The 12055-nt window shown below is 46.2% G+C and overlaps 1 protein-coding gene across 1 annotated transcript in view; it reads right to left on the bottom strand.

Annotated features, from left to right (window-relative positions):
* Nucleotides 1-8792, bottom strand: part of KIAA0922 (KIAA0922 ortholog) — a 105324-nt gene extending 96532 nt beyond the window's left edge. Inside the window, exons 1-2 of the mRNA XM_018557942.1 lie at nt 8520-8792; nt 7938-8008 (exon numbers count right to left, since the gene is read on the bottom strand). Coding sequence (XP_018413444.1) covers nt 7938-8008; nt 8520-8637 — 189 coding nt within the window. The 5' untranslated portion in view covers nt 8638-8792. The remainder of the gene's footprint in view (nt 1-7937; nt 8009-8519) is intronic.
* Nucleotides 8793-12055: the final 3263 nt, after the last annotated feature.

Genomic DNA, 12055 nt, shown 5'->3' with positions numbered 1-12055 from the left:
CTCTGGAGAGTGGCTGAAGAACAACAGGTCGTCCAGGTAAGTGATAACCTCGATCCCCTGAAGCCTTAGTGGCGCAAGAGCCTCCGCCAACACCTTTGTAAAGAGTCTTGGAGCAGAAGAAAGACCGAAAGGCAGAGCTCTGTATTGATAGTGAGCTATCCCGTGGGGTCCCTTTATCGCAAACCTGAGGAGTTGTTGCGACTGCTCTCTGATTGGTAGATGGAGATACGCATCTTTTAAGTCTATTTTTGCTAGAAACACCAACGGGGGCAACAGGTTTCTTACTGAGTAAATAGACTCCATACGGAACCGCTTGTACCGTACCACCCTGTTCAAGGGTTTCAAATTTAGTATCAGCCTGGCACCCCCCGAGGGCTTCATCCTCACAAAGAGATGGGAGTAGCATTCCATTCCCCGTTCCCATACTGGCACCGGGCAAATAACTTCCTGGTCCATTAGGTTCTGTAAGGCAAGTACCATCGTTTGGGCTTTGTCTGGGTTTTTGGACAGGAAAGTCACGAGAAAACTGGCAGGAGGAGGTTTCACTAGCTCTATCCTGTAACCCCACTGGATCAGGTTCAAGATGAAACCGCTGTTTGTGACCTCCTGCCACTGGGGGAGGAACGATTCAAGTCTTCCCCCCACCAAAGCCGGGCAGTCATTGGGGTTTTGCTTGGGCCTGGGCAGGGGAAAAACGAAACCCACTTTTGTCCTTCCCCTTCTTAAACGCCCACTTCTTGCCCTGGTCCTGCTTTTTACGCCCTCTGTTCTTCCGGGCGAGTTGACCTCGAAAGGGCTTCCTAGACTGTTAGGGGGAACCCCTTCTTTTTGTCCGAAGATCTGTCCAGAACTGCCTCCAGCTCTGGACCAAACAGCAAATCTCCTTTAAATGGTAGTCCACAGAGCCGGTTCTTGGACGCAATGTCCCCAGACCAGGTCTTTAGCCAAAGAGCCCTCCGAGAAGAATTGATCAGCGCTGAAGCCTGCGCTGAAAATTTTACGGGTTCCACCGAGGCGTCTGCAACATAAGCGACAGCCTTGGATAGCCCCTGAAAGGATTCTGACACAAGTTCTGTGCTGGCTCCAGTGTCCAACAGAGAATGTAGCTGGCCCAGCCAGACATCCAGTGTCCGGGCTATGCAGGTGGTGGCCAGGGCTGGCTTGAACCCCGCCGCCGCTGCCTCCCATGCCTTTCGTAAAAGTGAGTCCGCCTTCTTATCCATGGACTCCTTAAGAGCCCCCATGTCCTCAAAAGACAAGTCGGTCTTTTTGGACACTTTAGAAAGGGAAGGGTCTAATTTAGGGCACTTTTCCCAGACTCCGCAATCTTCTTCGCTGAAGGGGAATCTCATCTTTAGCCGAGGAGGAAAGTGCAGCTTCCTCTAGGGAACTGCCCATTCCTCGAGGATGAGGTCCTTGAGGGATTGATGGACCGGAAAAGTCCTACCCTTCTTGGACTGCAACCCTTTGTAAAGGCTGTCATGCACCGACAATTCGGTTTGCACCTCCTTGATTCCCAAGGTTGCCCAGACCGCTTTGAGCAGTTCGTTAGTGTCTGATGCTGGAAAGAGAAATCTGGAAGCCCTGACCTCTCCTTCCTCCGCTGATTCGTCCTCCTCAGAATTGGAGGAAGAATCCCCGGATTTTGCGGTGTCCCGACTGGTACCGCTCTCTGAAGACCTGCCTGGATGAGTCCCAGAAGGCCCGGGCAGGCCAGGTTCTGGCCCAGAAGGCCCGGGCAGGGCAGGATCTGGCCCAGAAGGCCCGGGCAGGGCAGGATCTGGCCCAGAAGGCCCAGCCTGATCCTGAATGCCAGAACGCAGCGATTGAAAAGTCGCCACCAACTCCTGCTTCATACTGTCTAGCAAGCCTTTAAAATTTCCCGCAGATTCCTCTGCCACCAGCTTCTCTAAGCATGGCTGGCACAGTGGCTTTTTGTGCGAGGATGCCAATCTGTCGCTACAGGTGGCACACTTTCTATACTTGGGACGCAAGCCTGAGGGCATGGCTGTGGGCTTTCCTTCAGGGTTCTTGGCCTGAAACAACAAAAAAACACAACCTGTGTTTAGTAAGCCCTCCCAAGAGCCACTATGCCCTCTCAATGTACCCTTGCCCCAAGGGGCCCCACCACCATTGGGTACAGGGTAGTGTAAGGTGCACCTGCCTACCTTAGAGCTGGCTGCAGAGGGTTCTCCCAGATCATTGGGTGCAGCAACATTTGCAGAGTCTGCTGGCATGGTCGCTGACCAATGCGAAGCTCCACGCTCTCCGCCCCCGCTCCGATTGCTCCCACCTCGTTTGGTGCCACAAGGTGCTCCGCCGGGTAGCTGGCGCTCTCCCCAGGGTCTGATCAGTGCCATGGCCGAGCGGGACACATCCCTCTTATGGCCAGACCGGAAAATGCGTCATTTGACTCCATTCCCCGCCTCCACCCGCAGTACTGCCCCCGGCCTGTGACCTCCGACAGCGCTCCGCGTCTGACGTCACTGCTGTGCGCCTCCGCCCCACGAGTCTCTGCTCGAGGCGGCCGTGAGAGAAACAGGCAAGACAGCTCGATTCAAGCCACCTGCAACGGCGCGAGGTTTCCCTGCCACCACCACACAACAGTGAGTAACGAACCGCAAGGTGGGAAAAAACCCCTACAGCCCGGTGGCTCCCGCGGGTACACACATTAGACCGCCAGAGTCCCCCAGGAAGGCAGCTATAACCCCTGCTAGCTGGGAAAAACTCCACTGAAGTTGTCACAAAAGGAGGATGGTTGCCCTCTTGAAAGAGAAACCTCAGGGCCAATTCACCCCTAAGGGTAGGACAGGATGGGGACTGCCCTAGGGATCTTACCCCGGTATCTCCAAGACCACTGGCCGCAAAGGGAGGAGATACCAGAGCAGCAGGCCCCTGCCACGTGCACGCAGGCCTCAGAAACAAACAAAAAACATCCATTTCTGCAGTGCTCCCATGCTCCCGTTAGGCCGAGGAAACACAAAAAACTGAGGTATGCTGGGGGCAAGTGCCCTTTTATTTGGTGTATGTGATGGGTTTCCTGTTTCAGGTGGGAGGAGACTATCTCTCAGATGCTGTCCTGGAAGATTACTTGGGAAAAATAGCCCATTAAAAAGATAAAACAAAACCACTTGTTTGCTATAAAATTTTCAATCCAGATATTTCTCTTGCATTAGTTCTTTCTTCCACTAGATGTCCTTAGTCTGATAGCACAATTAACCCAACTCCTCTGAGCCCAGGTCATTTTGGACCTGCTCCAGCCTGTTGCTGGACAGTGAAAGGAGAAGCAGCACAGATGACCATCTCTTTGTCAGCCTGTTTTCCCTTCCTATCAGCACAAAGCTTGTCAGCACATGAACTGATTGACTCCTTCTGTTTCTCCATCTCACACTCTAGTCCTGGTGTACAAGGGCTGCAAGAGACTGATGCCAGTTCAAATTCAATACTTATCCTGTTTGCATTTCAAAAATGCATTTGGTGATGTATTAAAGATTACAGAGCTAAAATAATTTGCATCTTTTATATCTGCCTAGAGTTCAGTTTTTAATGGGCCACCACTTAATTGTAAAAGACACAGGATGTGGATATTCTTCACAGCATAAGGTTTTCTCCAATACTACAGATTGCACAAGCCAGTTTGCTTAAAAAATAAAGAACCTGTCAAAAATGCATGCGCAGATTTTCCTCACAAAGAAAGAAACCACGTGCAGAGACCCTCCTTTGTGAGAGCCATTATCCCCACGGGCTGCTAAAATATAAAATTCACTAATGATTGGACTAGAGATGACATCTAACCCAGTAGGGAAAAAGCTTTCATGCTAACGAACAAATTAATTATCGAACTCAACCATATTTGTAAGATCGAGTTCATTTTCTTCACTAGTATTTACAGTCATTGTTCTGTAATCGTGAAGAGTTTGTGGAATAATTCAGATGCGTCTCTAACACATGCAGGTGGAGCTTACACCCCTTTGTTCACCCTCCTAGCAGCCACACAGAACAAAGAATGCAAGCCTCACTCCTTGCATTGGCATTTCGGGAGTACATCAAGGATTCAGCATCTGTTCAGCCCTTCCCCTCTGGAGTGCTTCTGTCTTTGTTTGACAGCTCGATCGCAATTACAAAAGACAGCAATGACAGGGATGTTAGTTCCAGCCACTGTACACATACCATCACTACTTGGGCAATCTGCTCACACACATCTCCACCAACATGAAACATTAAGTGAACGCTTTGACATCTTGTACAGCATTCCACACATCAGTAAGGGTGAGTGCAATTTGGGGGACTTACAAGAACAATGGAATCCTCAACAGACATCTCTCTTTAATATGTAGCGGACATTTACGGAACACTACACGTTTATTCCACTTGTGAGCAATCTGTATCAATGACCGGAAGAAAAGTATTACTGCAGCTTATAGTAATTATAAGTGTATTAGCACAAAGGGCAGCTAATTGGAATCAAGGAAAACGCAAATCTAGGATTATCAACCATGAAACCTATCAGCTAGGAATACTAAGCTTCTTTCAAGTTAAAAGCGCAAGTTAAAAAAAGAAAAAGGCAAAGCAATACTGGCTTTCTGAGCTTCTAGACTATGCCAAATGTATTCCTACGCTTTCTGCTTATGAATCAAGACAAACACCTTTTCCAAAGAGTGGTAGAAAAAAAAAATCCTAGCTTGGAAGTTGCGGATTACATTACCCAGCGCCGCCTAACTGTCAAGGAACAAAACGCCATGAACAAACAGACCTCCGTCAGATGCAATGGACAGTACGAAGATCATTCTTCAACAGCACACACAGTGAAAGCGGCTGCGCACAATAAAAGTAAATGCACAAAAGAACATCTGCTCCTGACTGAAAAAGAAAACCTATACTCAAGACTCCCAATGCTCAAAACGCTGCTGGAGTCTTGCCCTCAGCAATTACTGCTAAAGTAAAGACATTTTATGACCAAAAAAAAACATTTTTTTTTTAATGCAGATGGCTATTGAAGAAAACAGGCCTCCCCCACCCTACCATAATCTTATCTGACAGTGTACGGGTGCTGAAAGCTGTCTGGGCTGGGCGGCAGTGACATTAACCCACTCCCAAACTAAGTGAAGTACAACAGCATGTAGTAGTATGGCTCCATTCCACAAATTATAAAGTGCCATAGCTAGTTTGAGGTTTTAAAGGGAGATAGCAAACTTTAAAAACTCTTTCCTGTCCTTTATCACACCAAACCAAAAGCCAAGCTAAGCAGGTCTACACTAATCATTCATTAAAATTTTGACCAAGGCCCTTCATACTTTTGGTAATATGTGTGTAAAGGGTAACATGCAGCTATGTCCACCAGCACAGTAATCCATGCAAAAAAAAAAAAAAAGACATTCTCCTTCAGTGGTCATCTACGACTCTTTGAAAACTGTGGTCCAGCGCCCACAAATTACATTATCCTGCATTTATATTATTTTTATTGAATAAGAGATGGAGGACCAGAGCCTGCGCTCATCAGCTGCTCTCCAGATTGGAACACATGTGCCAAGAAGAATTCCTCTTCCTAAAAGGTGCCCATACACCTTACGACCATCGCAAGACTTTTGTCTTGCGATGGTCGTATGCTTATTGAAAGCTCGTACGATCTGCCCACCTTGGACGGGCAGATCGTACTTGCGATCATCGTTAGCCCGCCCCGCTGAGGGACGGGCTTCCGATGACCGCAATGCAGAATGGGCAGTGTGAGCGTGCGCACACCGGCCCGTTCCGCAGCTATCGGGCGAGCAGGCTAGAAACCCGCCGACAATCGTACGATTCTCGGCGGGTTTTCGAGCATGCTGGTTCGACAAAAGACGTGCGACAGTACAGTAGAAACGGTCGCACGTCTTCGTTCACACTGCTCGATTCTCGTACGATCACGGGATTTCGCCCGATTCTCGTACGAGAATCGAGCAGTGTATGGGCACCTTAACAAGCATTTTTTTTAAATGACAGAGGGATCATGGGAGACTAACTTCAGAACAGCAACAACGAGTACTTTGGGTAAAAAGCTGTACTTAATTCATGAAAATCTTTAATTCTCACAAGTCAGCGTTTCCACTTTAAGTACAATAAAGTCTTGCCAGAACACAACAGATGAATGACATACAATCAATGACAAATGATCTGCAGAACTGGATGCATTATGTTAAGTGGACCCGTCATCTTTCCACTGCAACAGATTGACAAGTATGGAGCGTCTTAATCTACAAGCAATGACATAGCTGAAAGGAAAGCAAAATGCTGCTGCCTAGTTAAAAGTGTGGCTGGATTGTCACTGGCAGACCAGCCTATCAAATTGCTGTGTGAAGACTGCTCCACTTCGAGTAGAAATGTCAAGACTTTGTACTGTATAATACATACCACAAACAATTGTATATGGCATTATCAACATACTTCATTCAATTCTGCAGAAGCCATAAATTTAACATGTATTCAACTACTACAATGAACTTGGCATTGCTGCATGTAGAGTATTTGTAGACTCATTTTACAGATCAGTTGTACACAATCACCTTGAGAACATTAACTTGAGTCAGTACTGTCATAAATCTACAAACAAACACGCATTAAAAAACATTCTATGTACTACTGCAGAGTGTACACACCATCAAGAAATCACTCATGCATGACTTCACTATAAAAGTATATTTGTTGACTATATCAACCAACCAATTGTCATTTCTCCAGTGCAGGATGAAAAAGAAAGAAAGAATCTGTGCATTTTTTCATACTTGAGGCCATTTTTAATTGGAGAAGGGGGCACAGTTCTCTACTCTGATGTATCCTCCTCTGAGTTGGTCAGCTAGTTGGTCCTTGCCGATACTCTAGACACAGATTGAGAATGGGGTTCAGCATTCACTCAATAGACCTACTTTAAGCATTGAGAAAAGGGGTTCAGCATTCACGCAATAGACCTAATTTAAGCATTGAGAAAAGGGGTTCAGCATTCACTCAATAGTAGACCTACTTTTAGCATTGAGAATGGAGTTCATCATTCACTCAATAGTAGACCTACTTTAATAGTAGACCTACAGCGCTATCGGATCGGGGAATCCACCCCCTCCCCTGTCACGGCAGAGAGCTGTGACAGGATCGAGAGGTGCGCGAACGCCGATATATGTTCGCTCACCTCATTGTCACAGGTCGGCTAGAACTATGAGGTGAGTGAAAAGCACTCACCTCATAGTTCTCCTTTAAGCATTGAGAATGGTGTTCAGCATTCACTCAATAGTAGACCTACTTTTAGCATTGAGAAAGGGGCTCAGCATTAGAATGGGGTACAATATTCACTCAAAAGTAGCCCTACTTTACAATTGAGAATGGGTTTTGGCATTGAGAATGGGGTTCAGCATTCACTCAATAGTAGACCTACTTGAGCATTGAGAATGGGGTACAGTAGTCACTCAATAGTAGAGCAATTTTAGCATGGAGAATGGGGTTCAGCATTAGAATGGGGTACAGCATTCACTCAATAGTAGGTCTACTTGAGCATTGAGGCATCCAATGCACACAACTGTATTGCAGAAAGGTATGTAATCCTAAACAGCTTTGAACACATCTATAAAACTGTTGATCCAAGCTAGCTCTTTAAAGAGGAGGCCACTAGTGAAGCTTCTCTGAGACAGAGCATTGTTCTATCCCACACATTCCATAACAACAGAGACGCTGCTGTACACGTAGAACCCATTGTTGTACAGCGAGGATATCCCACTTGTTTACAGAGAGCATCCTGGAAATCCACTACTATGGGATGGAAGTTCTTCTCCACCTCGCTGGAGCCACACATACACAATCATACACAATGGGCCACCGACAGATGTCAAAGTGATTTGCTCTAGTGACCTTTTTCTTTATTGAAGGCAGCAAGTGTCCACAAGTCCAAGTACAAAGCCCTATAAAACACAAGCTCTCACCTGAGAAGACAGCATGAGCTCAGCATCTTCAGCTTGCCACAGCTCCACCATGCTGGGGACTGGCTCGATCACTAGAGATTGGGCAAAACAAAACAAAAGACCCAATTTTATTCAAGTCATAAAAACAAGAGCAACACATCAGGCAGGTCTATTTGTAAACACACAATAAGAGAAGCCATAAGATCCATCGCTCTAGCAGGACTGTGTTGGTCAATGAAGGCCAACAGCACATGTGCCAAGCAGCACCATGGCAGTGATGTTGTGTACACATGGTTACCAGGTTGTCCAGGACTTGGGATGTCTGGAGATGCAGACAAAGCCTCCTTGGGTATACCTGGAGGCGCCCCAATGACCACATACAGCACGCTGGCCATGAACAATGCCAAACAAATGGGCTCCACGAGTTCACAGAGCACAGCTCGTTGTTCTTCTCCATGGAAGTTCACAGGCCCATTTCCTCTTGTGTACAGCGCGGTCCGCCTCCTCCTTCTCCCACAGAAGCAGTGGCAGGGCCCCCTCAGCAGTAACTAGACGGTGCAAAGCCTACATTCTCCATTGTGCACAGACAACGCTGCTCCTCACCTTGCCCTCCTCCTTGCCGAAAGCAGGGCAGCAAGACGTGGAAAACCCCGAGCATAATATTGACGGCCGTGGCAGTACAGCAGCGGCTGCCCCTGAAAGGGAGAAGCAGCCCCGCCATGCTGCTGCTGCTATCTCTCTTTAGGCTCTGTGCTCGCTCGGGTGTCACAGCAGCGGAGCGGGCGCCCCCCCCCCGTGCCCACGTGGGGCGGGGGGTGTGTGTATGTGAACGCGCCCAGAGGAGTGTGTGCGCTGTCACCGCTTGCGTGCAGCGGTGGGCGGGGCTAGCCTTCCCAAACAAAGAGCCCGGGACTTGTGCCCGACCCCTACAGTGGCAGACAAAGGTATGCGGCCGCTTGGGCACGTTGTGTGTGCTGGAAGGCCGTCTGCCAGGGCACGGGGCTGTCAGGCTGCCCTCTATGGCCCAGGGAGGTCAGCTAGGCAACTCTTAACTCATCCTGGATATCATTTTTACATCGGTAAAGCGACACTGTCATGGGGGATTCACTACAAGTGTCTGTATGTGGAGCAGTTGTCCATGGCAACCAATCAGCTTACAGCTTTTACTTGCAAAGCTTAAACGAACGAACTGAAGAGAGGTGCTGATTGGTTGCTATGGGCAACTGCTCCAGCTTTGATTAACTCCCCATATAGAACTTTCTTTTGGTGGTGATTAATAATAGCAGGGTTTTTATTATCTCTAGAAAAATAAATCTTCCCTTTTCTGTTATAAAACACATTAAATAATAAAAATGGCAGGACATTACAGACACCCACCACCTGACCACCTTTTTGGAAAGTATATTATAAAAGAGAGCGAGACTGGCACTTTAACCCCCCACCCCTTTAAAACAAAAAGCCCAGAGTTAGAGCCAGCCGTTTGGAAACATGACGGAATAAATACTTTACTGGACAATGTATATTTTTGATCTGGATTAATTATTGAATAAAGTTTGAGCATGTAATACTACTTTTCACTGCTTGCATAAAAAAAAAAGGATGTATCAATGGTTACAGAAGTAGATTCAATTCTGCCTTTTATATCTGCCTGGAGTTTAGCTTGAGGGCTAGTTCACACCATAACTGCGAACGTCTGCGCAGCTGCAGTGCGATGCGTTTTGACCAGATTTTGACATCGTTTTTTAGCTTAAAATGGGCGTTCGGGTACAGTCCAGTGCATTTGCATGCATTTTGATGTATTCCGTTGTGATCAGGTGCAGCTAAAATGAGATAAGCAGTATTGTTTTTGGCTGCATCGGAACGGACTGCACTGGTGTAAACAGAGCACCAGAAATCCCATTGGAAAGCATTGTGACGTGATTTTGATGCGGCTGCCAACCTGAACGGAATGCATCAGAACTGCAACTTGTGTGAACTAGCCCTATGGCTCTGTTCACACCTAGGCGTATCGAATATGCGCGTTTGTCGTGCGTTCCGTGACGCGCGTTTCCGAGGGCTACTTGGCTGTATCCCAATGGAAACGCCTGACAAAAACGCTGCAAAGAAGCTCATGTACCTTTTCAGGCGTAAGCCGTTTTGTAGCGCGTTCAGACAGGCTGAAATACAGCAAGGTGTGAACCATACCCATAGAAAGCAATGGGATTTTCATGTTTGAGCATTTTGTAGAGCGTTCGTAGAGCGTTGAACGCGCTACAAAACGTACAGGTGTGAACCAGGCCTTAGGGCTTGTTGACACCATGTCCGGATCATGTCCAGCCCAGAACAGTTTGTTCCCGGACCAAAAAAAGCATCCCAATGTATGCCTATGGTATTTCTGGGTTCTGTTTACAATATTGCAGTCCGATCCACTCCAGACAAAAAAAAAGACGCATGCAAACGCACTGGAACGCTCCTGAAAGCCCATTTTAAGCTAACAAGACTTAACTAGAGTGTCTCCCATCCTCTGGAACTCTTTACCCCAACCTGTCCGTCTATCTCCCACCCTGACTGTCTTTAGGCGTTCCCTGAAGACTCATCTCTTCAGGGAAGCCTATCCCACCTCACCCTAACCACTGAACAATCACTTTCTCAAACAATCATCCCCACGCAGCTACCTCCTCATGTATCACTTGCCCTCCCTTTTTAGATTGTAAGCCCTCACGGGCAGGGCCCTCCTTACCATCTTGTCTTAAATTGTATTGTGACTGTAATGTCTTCCTTATATTGTAAAGCGCTGCGCAAACTATTGGCGCTATATAAATCCTGTATAATAATAATAATAACAAAAAAAAAGTCCTGGAACGCAGGAAAAATGCACTGCACTGTGTTTGCAGATCTGATCCGGACATGGTGTGAACATAGCCACACCACAGGGGAAATGTGTGTGCAGTCACTAGGTTTGGTCAGCTTTCTAAAACAAAAAGCATTCTGCCTGTGTCTGTTGTCGCACCATTTTATGCCCTATGTTAAACTGTCAAATGAGGACGTCCGGGAAACATTAGTGTGTAAAAATAAGAAGTGCCGTGTTTTGGGATACCCGTCATTTCACAGACAGACAATCATTTCACCTTCATTCATTTTGGAAACCTGATAGTGAAATATAATTCTTTCTGTGGCAGAGCGATCACAAATAATGACAACCGTCTCCTATAACACACAGCTAGCACACTTCATCACACAGACACTGGACAGAAAACCTACGGCATGTATTAGAACCTGCAATATTGTATTTTCTCAAAACGCAGCGGGGCAAGCAACACCTACCACTAACACTTTTCAGACACACACAGGCTTATCTTTTGAGTAAAGTAGGCTTTCACTTTCATTTAAAAATCAGCCACTGCTAAGAACTGAAAACACAAAGCTGTACCACAATAATGGGCCAAAATGAAAGTGACACAAAATCTTAAAAGGATTCAAGTACCTTAACAATCAACAAAAATGTATGTTATTTGTGTATCAGCTGTAGATCCTCAAATCATCTCTGAATTAGTGCTGACACTGTCCTTCCTTCTGGAGGGTGGCTACTTTTGTTCCCTATGGTCCCTGTGTGTTGTAAAGTAGCCACCGCTCCAAGCTCGCTCCTGTGCTGGACTACAATCTCATGTTTAGTTTAATAAATTGTAGTGTATCACGGGAGTGAGTTTAGAGCGATGGCTACTTTACAACACCACAGGAGTGGGCTTGGAGTGGTGATAACTTTACAACACACACAGGGACCATGGGGAACAAAAGTAGTCACCCTCCAGAAGGCAGGACAGTGTCAGCACCAATTCAGAGATGGTTTAAAGTAGAAGTGCACCGAAATGGAAATTTTAAAACCGAAATGAAACCGAAATTTAAAAAAAATATCAGGCCGAAACTGATACCGAAAATGTTTTTTATTTTTATTTTTTCAATTTTTTAAAATATTTTATTTTTTATAAACTTTTTAATTTTTTTATATTTATTAATTCATTTTTTATTAAATATTTTTATTTTTTACTTTACTTTTAGGGGCTTTGGGGAAATATTAGTGGTCTAAAAAGACCCCTGATATTTCCCTTTTAAAATAGAAAAAGAGATTGAGTACACACAGTCCTCATTCTCTTTTTCTGTGT

Source organism: Nanorana parkeri, unplaced genomic scaffold, assembly GCF_000935625.1.
Source record: "Nanorana parkeri isolate BGI_ZX_2015 unplaced genomic scaffold, ASM93562v1 scaffold311, whole genome shotgun sequence".
Classification (NCBI taxonomy): Eukaryota; Metazoa; Chordata; class Amphibia; order Anura; family Dicroglossidae; genus Nanorana; species Nanorana parkeri.
The sequence above is the reverse complement of the archived record's forward strand: the minus strand, read 5'-3'. Positions and strand labels throughout refer to the sequence as shown.